This window comes from Mesoplodon bidens, assembly GCF_964165515.1.
Source record: "Mesoplodon bidens genome assembly, chromosome: 15".
In the NCBI taxonomy this organism is placed as follows: Eukaryota; Metazoa; Chordata; class Mammalia; order Artiodactyla; family Ziphiidae; genus Mesoplodon; species Mesoplodon bidens.
In genome coordinates, this window is record NC_138171.1 from 64518402 (window position 1) to 64533501 (window position 15100).

Genomic DNA, 15100 nt, shown 5'->3' on the forward strand with positions numbered 1-15100 from the left:
GCAAGGCCCCAAGCCCCAGGCTGGCAGACTGGAGCTGGGAGTCACCCACTGCGTGGAGTAAAGATTTCTTGAGCAGGCACGTCCCTGCTGGGCAGGTCGAGCTTTCAGAGCACTCAAGGTGGAAGGTGCCCTCAGCTCAGTGGGGCCTGGGTCCAGGGCCATTCAGCTCTTTACATCTCTGTGCCAGTTGCCTGGAAAAAGCAGCAGCCACCACCCTCCTGCCCCTAGGTCCTGGGATAAGAGGCTAGTCCTGTTGTCCAGACCCCTCATTCCACAGTCTCTGGAGAACAGCAGGGAGAACGGGCTGCTGGGAGGGCCAGCATGCAGGGTGGACAGACAGAGGGCAGGAGGCTGGGCTAGGCAGCTGTGAGGTGCCTTATGTGAGGGTCAGGGTGGGTGATGGCTCTGGGCTGGCAGGATCCCAACTGTCCCTTTGGCCCAAACCTCACAGGTCACAGAGGGTAAAAACAGGCCCAGAGAAGGGAAGGTTTCCTTTCAGCCTGTAAGTCCCGTGGAAGAAGGCAGGAAGGGGAAGTGGAGCTCCAACGTGTGAGTAAAAGAGGCTAGTCCACAGGGAAGAATGGATGAACAGACGAGGGCTCCCCGCTAGGAAGTCCCATTTGCTGGAAGCATCCAGGGAACCAGCATGGTGCTGTTGGCCCTAGAAGACTGTGAGCAGGCCGGCATGGCGGGCGGGAGGTGGCTCAGTCCGGGGGGCAGATGTGCCGGGCGGCCCAGAGCAGGTCAGGCACGACGCCAGCGTGCAGCTGGAGGATGGAGCCCACGCTGAGCAGGTGCATAATCTGGTGTGAGTTACCCCAGTAGTCGAAGCGGCCCGGTCCCCAGCGCTCTGGCAGGCGGGCCACGTTCACCAGCCCCCCAAGCAGTGCCAGTGCATCCATGCGCAGGTAGCAGCGCAGGGAGCCTGGAGCCCCAGAGCCCAGCCCCACTCCCCGGGCCCCAAATACCAGGAGGCGGGCGCCAGCCTGCCAGCCAAAAGCGCGGAGCCGGGTACTGGTGGAGGGGGCGGTGAGGGCCCTCCAGCCTGCCACACCCGACAACACGGTGTAGGCCATCAGGGCAGCTGGGCGCAGCCAGGGCCTGCAGGCCAGGGTGCAGTGGATGATGGGCAGGGCCCCTGCACAGAGGAGAGAGGCAGGAGAGGGCACATCAGTCTGGGGGTCCACCTGCCCTTGTCCCTTTTTTTTTTCCTTCCAGTTTCCCTGATACCTGCCCTTTCTATCTCAGGCTCATGTGAGTGTACCCGACCCCCAGCTCCCATCCTTCAAGCCCTCCGCCCCCCACCCCATCCCTTGGCTCACCGAGGGTGTTGACGAGGCAGACCCCACACATATCCAGGGCAAGGAGCCGAGTGTACACAGGGCTGCCCCCTTTGTGGCACATGAAGAGGTGATAGAGCACAGAGCCTGCAGGCGGTGCCAGGCAGGCTACACAGTGTGTGCCCCACAGCCAGCCATCCTTGCCCAGCTGACCCCAGGGCAAGGTCATGGGCAGCAGCACCAGGAAGCCCAGCAGGGCCAGCCCTGGGGGAGGGAGACAGTTTTCCATCAGACAGCTTCAGCATTGAGGACAAGTCATGTCCTCAATGAGGCCACAGGCTAGAGGGATAGGAGCAAGACAGGTCCTGACAAGGCTGTTGGCCAACTCTTGGCCGGCCCTGGACAGAGGCAGGCTCTGGGCTTTCAGTAACTTTATTTAGCAGAGCTCACAATAGTTCTGGGAAGGGGAGACCATTATCCCCACTTTATGGGTGAGGAAACTGAGTAACCTGCCCTAGGGAACCCCAGCAAGTAAGCAATGAAGCAGTACAGAGCCCCGGGCAGTCTGACTCCCAAGCTGGTCTCACCCTTGCAGCCACCACACCACTTACCAGGAAAGCAGGGGGCCCCCACTCCCCAGTCTGGCCTAGGTATATCAGCAGAAGCCAGAGGGGGCATGATCTCAAGGTGAGTTCTGAATCCGACATGTAGGCAATGACAACAGATCCCAGGGCCACTTATCTTGCTCCTCCCAATCCCTATGTCCTCTCCTCTCCAGAAGGGACCAGACAGATGGAGGCTGTGGGCCTTTTTGTCCACCAGAGCAGGTGAGGCCAGGCAAGGCAGGGGGCTGAAAGAACCCTGTTCCATCTTCTACCCAGGCACCTTTTCAGGGAGTTCCAGTCCTCCCAGTCCAGGCCTTCAGAACCATTCCTACCACTTCCTGCAGGCACTTTGGCATTGCCCTCACATGGGTCAAAGGTCGGCACTGGCAGGCTGTGGCCGCTGACTGCCCACTCTTGGCAGGGTCTAGCCAGGCCACAGTCCCCCAGGGGGCAGGTACCAAGGCTGGGCCCAGCGCACTCAGGGCCCCTCTCTCCACCCGGGTAGGCCAAGGACGGGCAAGGCTGTGTCAGCACAGTTCCGCGGGGCCGTGGAGGAGGGGCCCGGGGCGGGGTCGGAGGCGGGGAGGAGCCGCCACCAGGCGGAGCCCGGCGGCTGGGCTGCTATGGGCGGGCGGGGGCGGCAAAGCGGCCGGGGCCTAGCTTCTCCTCCTGGGCCCCTCCTCGCCAAAGTCAACACCCATCTCCGGGACGGGTGCTGGCGGTAGAGGGTGCCAGGGCGCAGGGATTACGAAGCGGCCGGAAACCAAATTCCTTATTCCCAGGGCTCAGAGGGATTAAGCGGATTCGGTCTCCGACTCTGCTTCCCTCGCCTGCCCCGGGGGCCCCGCCGGGGGAGCAGAAGCGGGCAGCGACGATCGGCACAATGGCAGCTTTGTCACCGCGGCTCCTGGCCGTGCCAGGGCCGGGGCAGCCCAGGACCTGGGCGCTGGGGCTCTCCTCGGCCTTCGGGCCCCCGGCCCGGCGCGGGCAGGGCTGCCGCAGATGGGGGATGCGGGGCGCGGCTCACCGTGCGTGTAGATGTTGCCCAGCTCGTTGTGCATGTAGAAGAGGCTACGCAGGCAGCCCGAGCCGCTGCTGGCCGGCCGGTAGCCAGTGAGCACGAACTTGTTGAACTGCAGGTGCGGCGGCGAGCTGGCCCAGTCCAGCAGGCGCGGCCCGGCCAGGAACGCCATGGCCCGGCCGGGCGAAGTCGGTCCGCGCTCCTCTTGCCCCCGGGTCTCCTCAGCGGGCCAACAGCGCCCGGAGCCTCATCCCTGCGCCCGCCCACCTCCCAGTGCTCGGTCCGCGCACGCGCTGGCCCGGGGGTCCCGGCCCGTGCCCCTCCCGCGCTGCGCACGCGCGGGCCCCGCGACCCCACGCCTGGGCGGAGGCCGGGGACGCACAGGAATCCGGAGCGCAGTGCGGCTGGCAGGCGCTGTGCAGGGACAGCTCGCGGCGGTTGCTGTGGCGGCGGCAGTGGCCAGTAGTCTCTGGGCTGCCTGGAGGACGGGCGAGGCCGGACGCGGGAGGGGACGCCAGGCTCCGCCCCAGCTGCTCGCCCCGGCCATCCCGCCAGGGTTTCGCGCTCTGGGCTCCTGACGTCGCGGCTGCAAGGGCCAATGGGCGCGGCCGGCTGGGAGGTTCCTCCCGGCAGCCGCCCAGACCTTCAGCGTCTTAGCATAATATATGCGGTCCCGGTCTCATTTGCATGGGGTGCCTGTTGGATTGGGACCCGACGTTCTGGGTCCCGGTGGCTCGCATCCAACCCTTGCTTTTCTCCCGGGCTTTTCGCGCGACCCCCAGGTCGACTCACCCTTGGGCATTCACCCTCCCGGGCACAGCCCCTCCACCCTGCAGCACCCCACAGCCTGAGCTCTGTCCAGGGTGCTGCCGACCCGGGATTTTCGGACGGGTCAGATCTAGAGCCGGCGCGCCCCTACTACACGGGTGATATCTCCACTCGCCCGACTTCCCCGGAGCGCAAGGCGTGCCGAGATTCCCGGGCTTCTAGGGGTGTGCCTGACGTGCCCGGAGCCCTCCAGTGAGGCCCTGCCCTTCGGGCCAGGCTTCTTCGAGTTTGGGCTGGGCCAAAGTCGCTCACTGTTCAAGCCAAAGGCGCATCTTCGGCCCCGCCCAGGACGGGCAGGAAACGGAGAGGGAGAGAGGGCAGGAGGCTAGGGAAGAAAGTTCAGTCCCCAACAGGGTTCATCCTAAATCAGGTCCACGAAGGCATCCCTTCTTCTGCTTAACCCTGCTGACAACCGGCCTCCACCTCCTCCCCTTCTCCAGGACCCCGCCCACTCATCCTTCCGCTTCCGCGGTTCCTCTGCATTCCAGGCTGCTACACGAAACTCTTTGCGATGAACACCTTTAACTTGCATGTACACAACCAGTCTTGTTACTGTACTCTCATAGCTCTTCCCACACGTAAAAAATTCCGGAGCCCTGTACCAAAATAGGTCCCTTATTCAAAGTCTATGATTGGTCTTTTGACCACTTTTGTTGACCTCTCACATTTCACTTTGGGCAGCAGTCCAGAACCACCCCAGAAGGGGCTCAAAGATCTAGGTATCGAGGTTTATGAGGGAAGTCGAATTCCTCTTGCCCTTTGACCTTGACCATCTGGACCCCGAGGGTCAGGTGAAGTTCCCAATAATAGCACCAGATGCTTCCTGTCCGACGTCTGGCCTCCTTGAGATGACTAGAGGCCGAGCTGCCAAACTTAAAAGGGGCAGAAGGCCAACGTAGACAGTGTGTGGCAAAGAGTCTCAGGAGTCTATCCCGCTGCAGGAGGGTCCAGTGGACCCTGGGGGTCCAGAGTCAGAGAGCAGAGATGAGTGAGCGCAGGGAACTCTGGCTGGAGGCGCTCAATGGCCGGTAACTCGCGGTTAGACTCTCAACCTGGGGGTCCCCGGGAGGACAGGGCAGGGCGACCCCTCGAGGCCGGCGGTACCAAACGGCCCAGCTTCTTGCGGGGTCCCGGGAAGGCCCCAACGCTGGGGGCCCTTTACCCGGAGCCAGCAGGCAGCTCCTAGAGAGGGAGCAGACGTCAGCCGAACCCCCAACCAACCTCACCTCCAGCACCTTGCTTGGCTTGTGATCCCACGCGTCCCTCGAACCCAGGAGTTCCTTCCAGCCCTGTTCCCGTCGTGGGCCCTAGCTTCCCACCAGGGCCCCCCTCGCCCCGGGGCACCGGGGCGGGGCGTCAGGCTCCCGGCAAGTTCCGCCCTCAGGTCCTGCCCCAGAGCGCGCACCGTCCGCGCAGCAGGCGCAGCATCGACAGCAGCAGCAGCAGCAGCACTGAGACGGCCATCACCGTCAAGAAGACCTGGGCTGCGGGCACACGAGTGCGGTGAGGACAGGGCTTGGAAGGGGCTGTTCCCCAAACTCTCTCCCGCCTCCCACGCCCGTCTCACCCCCAATCGCAGCCTCTGGAGCCCCAGGACGGGGGCTGCAGCTCACGTTGGTCTCGTCGGGGGGCCCTGCAGGGGTCTGGGCCGAGCCCTTGGGGGGCGCGGGGTCGTCGGCGTCCTGCAGCCCTGCGGAGAGGGGTGTGAGGCAGGCTGGCGGGGAAGCGGGCTGAGGGGGGACGCGGCGGGGCCTCACCACGGTAGGTGAGCGCGAAGCCCTGCGCATGGCCGCGAGCGTCGCTGCGGAAGGTGAGCAGCAGTGCGGCGGAGCGCAGGCGCAACGGCCCCGGCGGCGGTGGGCGGGCGCCGTCGAAGGCGCGGAGCAGGCTGCCCGAGGCGGCGTCGCGCAGCTCCAGCTGGTCGCGCGGGTCCGCCAGCTCGAAGAGGCGGAAGGTGAGCTCCAGGGCGGCGCCCGGAGGGCCCAGCGCCCAGCTACAGTTCCGGTCCGGCCCGTACTCGTCCGGGAAGTCCGGGGAGTAGATGACACCTTGAGGTGCGGTCCAGTTCCCCTGGCAGGAGCCCACGGACACTGTGGGCGGGGCCGGCGGTCAGAACCCGGAGACCGGCGGGCTCCTTCTACATAGAGCCCCTCCCGTTCCCAGCTAGGCCCCGCCCCAGACAGACCAGCCTCATCTTCGGACCCCGCCTCCACCCCAGGTTCAGTCCAACTCCCTCCTCCGACCCCGTCCAACCCCTTCCATAGGCCCCGCTGTCAAACTATTAATCCCCTCCTCAAGTCTCGCCCTCAATTCCTTTCTCAGGTCCCGTCCTCAGACCCAGACCCCTGGCCCCAGGTTCAGCCCAGTCCCCTTTTCGGGCCCAGTCCTCAACCCAATCCCTTTATTAGGCCCCGCCCCCAACCTACTGCCTTCCCTTCCCAGATCCCGCCCCCTGTCACGGCATCGCTGAGTCTCACTCAGATTCTTCCCCTCACCCGGGACCCTCATCCCTGCCCACTCCTCGCCTTCGTAGATGCCCAGGCGCCCATCGCCGCCGCACAGCTGGCCGGGGTGGCCAAAGCAGATCTGGTCACAGTCTGTGGCCGGAGTCGGGCGTCCCCGGGCCAGGTCGCTTTCAGAGCCACAGAAACAGGCGTAGCCAGCCTCCACGCCCGCCAACTGGGAGCACAGACTGGGTGACCCCCGAGACAGGGGCTGGGGTGGGGGTGGGGTGGTGGGAGCCAGGGGTCGGGGTCGGAAGTGGGAATCGGGCTGGGGGTTCAGAAATCAGTGTCAAGGTTTGGCATCAGAGTTGGAAGTTGATTTGTTCCTGAGGTCAAGGTCAGGGGTCACCACTGGTCTGGGCAGGTGGGCAATACCTGGTAGCCCTTCATGCGGCAGAAGCGAAGGCACACCTGGACCGTGAGCTTTGTTGAGGTGCCGCTGGGGCCGCTGAGGGCCGGGGGTGCCCCGGAGTCCACGAAGCAGCCCAGGTACCCAGGCACTGAGGGGGCAGCAGAGTCAGGCTCAGTGAGGCTCCTCCAAAAGCGAACTCTGCCCAGGCAGCCCGGCTTCCACCCTTGTCCAGCCCGGCCCACTCACTATGACACGTGGGAATATCGCAGTAGCGCCAGTAGATGCCCTCCTCCGTCTCGGCCACGTAGCACCATGGCTGCACATCACCATCTGGGTTACTGCGGGTACAGAAGAAATAGCTGGGATCCTACCGTCCCAAGAACGGCAAATTCCAGTCCTGACCCACGGCTTATTCTCAAAATGGCCACCGTGTGTGTTAGAGCAAATTCTGGTTTGCCCACCAGAATGGATGTCGACTTCCGAGTAGACGGTGGGAAGTCATTAAAGGGCCCTGGGGGCTGATTTTAGGTCTTCAGCTGTTGCTAGGCTATGAGGACTTTGAGGCCATTTGTAGTATTAGCCCTCCACCCAGCCATGGGCCTCAGCCAAGTCCCTTGTCTTGGAATCCTGCTTTAAAGCAGAAGTGATGAGCCCTAAGCTTTGCGGTTCAGCAGGGAAGTGTCCTCCCGCTCAGCTCGGTCCCTGCCGCTTCAGACCGAAACTGTGGCTCTGAACCCCCAATCCCTCCGTCACCACCAGTAGATGTGTCTCAAAAGAAGATGTGAGCCAAGGGCCCGGCCCCTCACTACGGGGCTTGCCCTCTGACTACGCCACGCCCTTATGGGCGCCTTGAGTGCCCAGGCCTGACCTGAGGCTCTGCAGAAGTTATGCGCCTAAGGCCCGACCCAGGTCAGAAAAGGTTCTACCCCACGCTTAAGCCACGCCCCCAGGCCCGCGAGATGGCCCCTGTGCCCGCCCAGCAGAGACCTCCGCTCCGCCCATGCCGAGGCCCAGCTCCAGGCCAACGCCTGTAATAGTGCACCCAGCCCCGCCCCAGCGAAGACCCCGCCCCTCACCGGCAGAAGTTGTGCGCGCCCAGCCCCCAGCGGCCGTGGGGGTCGCTGGCGCTGCTGTAGCTGTGCTGCTGCGTCTGGTCCCAGTAGAGGCACGGGCGGCCAGCCCCGCGCGGGCCCGTGCGGTTCTGGTGGCCGCGGTAGTCTGCGCCATTCACCTGGAAGCACTCGGACAGGCCTGCACGGCGATGGCGGGGCCTGGGAGGTCCTGACCCTTGCCGGGCATCCTCACCCCACACTCCGACGCCAACTCCCGCCCGGCTCCCCATCCAGCGCCCCCGGCGCCCACGGGGCCCTCGGACTGCCCAGCTGCTGCCACCACCTGCTCTGCCCCCTCGCCAGTGGGACTCGGGTTCTAGGCGCGGAGGCCGAGGAGGGAATGGTGACCTCGGCCCAGTCGCCGGGCCGCGACTCACCTGGGCTATGCAGGCTCCCAGCTGAGGCCCCGCGTGGCAGCAGCAGCCGGAGCACGAGAAGGAGGAGGAGGCCCTGCGGGGCCCGTGTCCCCATCGCCCCCAACCAAGAAGAGGTCGCCCTAGCCCGCACAAGGCCCTTGTCGCCCCTGGGGTCGCTCCGGGGTCTCCCAGGAGGCCTGGGGTGCGTTGTCCTCTGACAGTCTGTCCTCGTCCCCGCTCTGCGAGGCGCTCTCTGTCTGGGGCGGGGGGGGCGGTAATATCTCCCAGGGGTATTTGCCTCCCAGGGTTTCTGGCCCTGAAGGCGTCTCTCTTACCCGGCCCCTACTGGGAGTCTCCCCGGAGGAACGATCTCTGGCCAGGGATGTTCTCCGTCTCTGCCTCTCCGGGCTCGGGGTCCTGCCTCGGCTTCCACACCCGCCCCCTCCCTCTGCCTCTTGCTCTCTGAGTCTCCCTCGCCCAGGTCTCCGACGCGCTGGCTCCTGCCCCCCTGGCGTCCCTCCCCCCGGGTCCCTCCCTCCCTCCCCCCCACCACCGAGGCAGGGAAGCACCGCCCGAGACTGGAGCGGAGGCAGCAGGTCCAGACGCCTCCCACGCCCGCCCCCCATCTCCGGGACCCTCTGTGTCCCGGAGCGCGCCTCCCTTCCCTTCCTCCTCTTAGGGTCGGTGAAGGTTCCTGCGGGAGCGTGTGGAGGAAGCCCGGCCAGGCTGGTGGACAGAACGACCCTAATGGGGGAGACACAGGACCCTCTCCTGAGGCCACACGTCCCCGGGGCACCCGGAGTCCCCAGCTCACTGAATGAAGTGCAGGCACGCTCTCCCACTCAGTCACCCATTCATTGTGAGACGCTCACACGCACACCCTCTTTCGGATCTTCATGCCTCTCCCTTCCCAGGTCCCGACGCCTCTGGCCTGAGGAAGCGCCACTCCCTGCCCCCGCACCCGCCCCACGGGCTGGAATGGTGGCCGCTCAGTCTGGGACAGGCAGGGGCAGCTGGTGTCTGGGGAGGAAGGCAGCTGCGCCCCTGGTCCCAGCCTGTCCCCTCCTCTCCTCCTCCTCTCCCTAGGACCCCCAGCCCAGGCTCGCCGGAGCCCTCGCAGCGCGGTGGAATTCCCCCAGCGGTGCCCCCCAACCTGGTGGGGAAGGGGGAGGGGGAGCAGGCCCAGGCAGGCGTGGGGGGAAATTCCCCGCCCCTTCCCCCTGGGCCCGACTCCTCCGAGTCCTCTGATCTACCAGCAGCGCCCGCCGGCTGCCCCCAGGGCTTGGGGAGAGGCCAGCGCAGGTGCGTGGGAGGGCGGGGGCAGGGACCAGGAAGGAGATGGGTGGTGGCCTGGGGCCCAGAGCGGCCCGCCCGGCCCCGATGTCTTGCCCCCCAGTCCAGCCTGCCCACCCCTCACCAGTCCCCCACCAGGCTGTCCAGCCTGCAAGGACCTGTCTCCGCTCTGTCAGTACCCGCCGCACTCCTCCCCCGCCCCAGATCGGGGGCGCAGAGAAGATTCTAGGAAAACCAAAGTGCTGGTGGTGGTGACTGGACCCGCGAAGACCTCGCTTCGAATGAGCCTGTGCCTCATGCACAGGCTGGGGGGAGGTGTGTGTGTGGGGGGGTCATTATCCCAACGCAGTTGGCTGGCTGAGACTGGAGGCCAGTGCCCAGGTTGCCTCCTGGGGGGACCCTCTCAGCTGCCACGCTGGCCCGGGATCACCTCCCAGTTTCCTGGCCCTGCTGAGCAATGGACTGAGAGTCTCACCAGCGCAGGCTAGCCCAGCGCAGGGAACCCATCTAAGGAGGGAGTAGTAAAACCCATGGACCTGGCCCCCTTCTCCCTTCTGCTTGTGAGCTTGGGGACTGCTCTGGCTCCGTGGCGTTGTCCTAGGCTCTGGCCCAGGGAGAGCATCCTGGGGCAGCAGGCCTGGGTGATGGGGGTGCATGGGGAGCCTCGCTCCCAGGAGTCACCTGAGAAAAGGGCGGGGTGGAGGACAAAGATGACCAGGACCCCTCGTGCAGAAGGAAAGTCAGTGGTGGAGTGGAGGAAGAACTGACCCCTTTTCTGGCAGGAGTGTTGACTAAAAAGGGCTGTCCATCTGGTCCACTGTACTTTGGGCCCCCACTGCCAGGCTGATCTGCAAAAGGGGTATTGGATGAAAAGAAGGGGGTGCTCACTTCCAGGACTCAGGCACCAAGATGAGAGGCAGTATCCCCACTGCAGGCTCCAGTCCCAGGTGGCTCACAGAACCTTGAACTAAGGAAGGCCTGGGCTCTCGTCCCCACCACTTCCGGGGAGTTCAGAAAGGCTGCCTGCCGAGGGGCCTACGGTCCCAGTCAGGACCTCCCCCTGGTCTCCCCGCAGCAATGGTACCACTGTCGTGGGAGGGCTGGGTCCCTATTGCCTGGCCCCTACCTGCCCCCTGCCTGTTTACTGACCCTGGCTCCTCCAGCTCCTGCACAAACAGCTGAACTTCATTTCCCTGCTTCCCTTGCGTTAGGTATAGCCACAGGAGTGAGTTCTGGCTAAGAGGCATGGGCAGGAGTGATGCCTCTCACTCCTCAATTCTCAAAGCAAGGGCCCGGATCAACAGCATTGACATCACCAGGGAGCTTGTTAGAAATGCGATTCTCATTCCCCACTCCATGCCTCCTTCATCAGAGCCTGCACTAACAAGATCCCCAGGTGTTAAAGTTTGAAAAGCACTGATGTAGACCCCTGCCAGGTCTGGTCTACAATAGCCTCAGTTTCTATCTCCTTCATTCACCAACTAAATGGAGGGGATACCTAGGGCCTAGGGGAGGGTGGAAGGAGCCAGATTCCCTAGCAACCTTGTAGAAGGAGCCCACCAACTAGAAGTATCAGCGTGGGGCTTCCCTGGTGGCGCAGTGGTTGGGAGTCCACCTGCCGATAGAGGGGACACGGGTTCGTGCCCCGGTTTGGGAAGATCCCACATGCCGCGGAGCGGCTGGGCCCGTGAGCCATGGCCGTTGAGCCTGCGCGTCCACAGCCTGTGCTCCGCAACGGGAGAAGCCACAACAGTGAGAGGCCCGTGTACCGCAAAAAAAAAAAAAAAAAAAAGAAGTATCAGCGTGGGATTCTGCATGAATGGAGAAATAAATATCTATGTGTTAAGCCACTGAGATCAGGGACTTGCTTGTTACAGCAGCTGGCACAACTTACCTGGACTAATACATTCCCCCCACCCTCATACAGTTCTTGTCTCCAAGGCTGGTTCCTCTGAGAGCTGGGAGGGAGAATGTTCCATGCCTCTCATTTAGCTTCTGGTGCCTTGTTGGCCGTCACTGGCATTTCCTGGCTCGTAGAAGCCACTAATCACCCCAGTCTCTGCCTTCACCTTCGCATGGCATTCTCCCTATGTGAATGTCTGTGTCTGAATTTCCCCTTTTTATAAGGACACCAGTCATGTTGGATTAGGGGCCCAACCTACTGCAGTAGGATTCCATCTAAACTAATCACATCTGCAACAACCTATTTCCAAATAAGGTCACATTCTGAGGTACTAGGGGTTAGGATTTCAACATGTGAATTCTGGGGGGACACAATTCAATGCATAACATCTTACTTATTTCTTGTCACTTTTCCATCCTTGCTGCTACTTCCGTAGTCCGAGCCACCACCATCTCCTACTTGGACTAATAGCTCTCTCAACTGAGGTCCAACTCCCCAGGGTTACCCTGAACAGCCCTTCCAGCAGCCAGAGTCTTTTTTTAATGGGAGAAGGCTGAGGGGCTGTTCTAGTGCCCTCGGAGCCCTCAGGGGGACAGAAGGGTGGGCAGCCAGGAGAGGCTGGGCTCTGCAGAGCTGTGATGAGGATGCAGCCTGAGGCTGGCAGCCGCCCTGCCCTTTGTCTCCAGAGACTCCTTGGGTACCTCTGGCTTCTGGTCCTTGAACCAGGTAATCATACCTGATATGGACAGCTGTGAGAGAACACCTGGGGCAGGTGTTGTATGATGGGGTTGCATTTTAGAAAAGCCCTTGGCTATCACGGGAACAGATTGCAGAGGGGACACTGGATGCTGCAGTGGTCACAAAGGTGAAGGGTTGGGGCTCTAGGTGACTCAGGGGCCTAGGGATGGGGATGTTTATTAGTACAAGGATTGACTAACAGTCTTCTTTACCATATGTGTGCCTTACTAGTGCTATGACTGAATGTTTGTGTCCCCCCCAAATTCACACGTTGAAACCCTAATCCCAATGTGATAACATGAAGAGGTGGGACCTTTGGGAGGTGTTCCAGTCAGGGTGGAACCCTCATGATGTGTTAGTGCCTTATACAAAGAGGCCAGAAAGTTAGCTAGGCCTACCCCGCTTCCGTTCCCCATGTGAGGACACAGTAAGAAGGTGGCCAACTGTAAACCAGGAAGAGAGCTCTCGCCAAAACTCAACCATGCCCGCACCCTGACCTCACAATTCCAGCCTCCAGAACTGTGAGAAATAAATGTCTGTTGTTTAAGATCCCCGCTCCCTGCACCCCTCCCCTCTGGGGCCTATGGTATATTATGGCAACCTGAGTGGACAAAGACACTTGGATTCCCCAAATTCTCCCAGCACCAGAGGAAGGAACCCCATCAGCCTTAACACATAGGGAAAGAAACCACAGAGGCAGTGACTTCTAATGGGTCTGAGGTTTCTTTTCGTGGTGATGAAATGTTCTGGAATTAGATAGAGGTGACGGAGGCCCTACTCTGTGAATGTACTAACAGTCATTGAATCGTACACTTGAGTCGGTGAACTCTATGGTGTGTGGATTGTATCTCAATAAAGCTGTTACTAAAGAAAGAAAGAAAGAAAGAAAGAAAACTAGGCAGGGTGGCACTGGTGGCACTGATAGCTGACGGGACCTAGGGACAGGCAGGGCGGTGTTGAGGATGGCTCTGAGTTTCTACTTATGTGGTGGAGCCATCAGAGGAGGGGGATGATGAGGACACACCCCTTCTCCACCTTTGCTGCTGGTGACCATGGGATATCCAGGGTCAAGGTCCTGAGGAGCAGCTGGACACACAGGTTTGGTTGCAGAAGGGAGGGCAGAGCTGGGGCTGCATTTTTGACAAACCGTGAACGCTGAAAATGGCTGGGCAGAAAAGGGCTGAGGTCCAGTCCCCAGAACACCAACCACCTTGCTTATCGGTTGGGTGGGGGCCAAGGAGCCCTCAAAGGAGATGCAGAGAACCTGGGAGCCACCTTCAGGTCTGCAGGGATTAAGGAGGGGCAGTCAGTGCAGGAGGTGAACTCTGAGATGCACCCGCTGAATTTAGTGACAAGGAAGTCCTTGGTGCCACCCTGCAGGAGCCATCTCAACAGAGGACATGGGGACAGGAGGCTGGGCTGGGTGGGCAGGGGGAGCTGGGCCAGGAGAAGCATTTCAGTGACGCTCACCTCACAACCCCAGGGACAGGACTGAGGGCTGGGGCCCCTAGAGCCAGCCGCTGGCCCAGTTTTAAAATTTGAGTAACTTTTTGTCAGTCTCGCTGCTCCTTATGAACTTTCTATTTCAGATTTCATAATTGAGATGTTGTTGTGCCATCACCCAAAGGGACACAGAGATATATTAGTGGCTCCACGTGGTGCAGACATAATGAAACAGGGTTTATTGGGGGAACTAGCAGCGGAGTGGAAATAGGGAAGGAGGAGGGCAGGACCACGCCCAGCTGTCTCTGTCCACCAGGGGCCAGCTTCCAAGAGGGACTTGCCTCTGTGCACTTTGCTCTGTGACAGGGATAGGGCAGGGGACATCTCTCTGGCTCTGGAACCGTGGAGGAAGTGGCTGTATGATGGGGAGCCTCTGGGGCTCGGTGGTGGGTGGTGAGTGGCCATGGGGCTACCCGAGGCGGCAGCAGTATCCAAATTCATGTCCATTGGGGAGTCCTCGGTCCGAGCAACATGGACCATCCACCTGCCCTCTAAGGTCAAAGCAGGTACAGAGATGAGGATGAGTGGCTGGGCCCTGGTCAATGTGAGCATGGGGGCAGAGGGACAAGTCTGAGTCCTTCCCCTGACCCTGGGCCTGGAGCCCAGCCAAGGTGACAGGCATGGGACTCGAGATTGGGAGTCTCCCACCCTGTGCCCCGTGGAAGCCCTACTGTGGAGGGTGGGAAACCAGTGACCCTGCAGGCATTCGGGTGACATTGGCTGCTGGGACTCAGTGCTTCTAGCCGGGCACTTCAGGCCTGTGTGAGGTTCCTCCTTGTGTGGGACTGAGCAGAGACCCAGCTGGTGCTGGCACAGACTTGTCTGTCCTTTAAGTTCAGGTCCCTTTCTATAAGTGTGGTCGCCTCCTGTGGATGTGCACACCTGTGGGTCTGGGATTGGGGCGCATCTGTTCCCACAGGGCTGTCTTTGGCCTTGGCCATGGGCAGTTCACTCTCTCAGGGCAGCGTGCTCCATAGCCAAGAGCACTGCCCGAAACATAGCCCCTGTGTTGCGTGTCTACTGCAGGCGGCCAGCAGCACGATAGGTCTCTTGGCAGGTGCCTGCCTCCTACCTGGGAGGTGGGCTGTCACGTTGCTGGACCATCTTCATGACTGCTGGCCAGGCTGGTGGGTGAGGGCCCCATGGAGCCGGCAGTCGGGTCAAGAGATGGGACAGTTACCTGCTTGGGAAGGTAGCCAGGGTCTTGGGGGTCAAGGTTGCCCTGGCTTGGGGGTGCCAGTTCCACTTCAAGCTTGCCCCAGCTTATGAAAACAAGTCAGGGAGGACTTGGGATGAATCAGCAGAGGATCAAGGCCTCTCTTTCAGCTCCACGGGGGCTGGGGAATGGCCAGCAGAAGCTGCACTGTCCCCCCGTGGGCTGGAAGCAGACCCCTCAGCAACCTTTCCGAGGACTCCCACCCACTCCTAGTCCAGCGGGCACCTGGGCCAGGTGACCAGATGCTGCCCCAGGTGTGGAGGCTTCCCTCTGCCCAGCCAAACTCCATCACTTCCCACCACGTGGCACTGAGACATGTGGAGTGTATGTCTTTCTGGTGGCCATCTGTTGCTGCAAAGGGCATGTGGACACACAGCAGCTCTACACAG

The 15100-nt window shown here is 61.8% G+C and overlaps 2 protein-coding genes across 9 annotated transcripts; both read right to left on the reverse strand.

Moving 5' to 3' along the window:
- Positions 1–15: 15 nt before the first annotated feature.
- Positions 16–3389, reverse strand: PAQR4 (progestin and adipoQ receptor family member 4). Of its 5 annotated transcripts, none has more exons than XM_081257061.1 (3): positions 2913–3389; positions 1323–1544; positions 16–1138 (listed from the first exon to the last, which is right to left on the reverse strand). In XM_081257061.1, exons 1-3 carry the CDS (start codon positions 3076–3078, stop codon positions 705–707), a joined length of 822 nt encoding a protein of 273 aa, XP_081113187.1. In that variant the 5' UTR covers positions 3079–3389; the 3' UTR covers positions 16–704. The 5 variants fall into 5 exon arrangements, with proteins under 5 accessions (XP_081113187.1, XP_081113190.1, XP_081113189.1 ...); XM_081257064.1 differs by having other exon boundaries at positions 1323–1619; positions 2913–2945; XM_081257063.1 differs by lacking the exon at positions 2913–3389 and adding an exon at positions 2166–2661 and having other exon boundaries at positions 1323–1619.
- Positions 3390–4705: 1316 nt separating this feature from the next.
- KREMEN2 (kringle containing transmembrane protein 2) lies at positions 4706–8173 on the reverse strand (the record flags this gene model as incomplete). 4 transcript variants are annotated; one of them, XM_081256207.1, is made up of 9 exons in its annotated part: positions 4706–4916; positions 5140–5218; positions 5302–5424; positions 5492–5824; positions 6260–6296; positions 6614–6738; positions 6837–6928; positions 7667–7841; positions 8080–8173. In XM_081256207.1, the coding sequence occupies 9 exons, from the start codon at positions 8171–8173 to the stop codon at positions 4706–4708; spliced, it is 1269 nt and encodes a 422-aa protein (XP_081112333.1). The 4 variants fall into 4 exon arrangements, with proteins under 4 accessions (XP_081112333.1, XP_081112331.1, XP_081112334.1 ...); XM_081256205.1 differs by having other exon boundaries at positions 6260–6413; XM_081256208.1 differs by lacking the exon at positions 5140–5218 and having other exon boundaries at positions 4774–4916.
- Positions 8174–15100: the final 6927 nt, after the last annotated feature.

What these genes read in the sequence shown, in the direction of transcription:
- PAQR4 (XM_081257061.1), bottom strand. Translation starts at nt 3,078, where the DNA reads ATGGCGTTCCTGGCCGGGCCGCGCCTGCTGGACTGGGCCAGCTCGCCG. An exon ending in GGGCAACATCTACACGCACG is followed by an intron (nt 1,545 to 2,912) that starts GTGAGCCGCGCC and finishes TCCCTCCCCCAG; the next exon opens with GGCTGGCCCTGCTGGGCTTC. An exon ending in CTGCCTCGTCAACACCCTCG is followed by an intron (nt 1,139 to 1,322) that starts GTGAGCCAAGGG and finishes TCCTCTGTGCAG; the next exon opens with GGGCCCTGCCCATCATCCAC.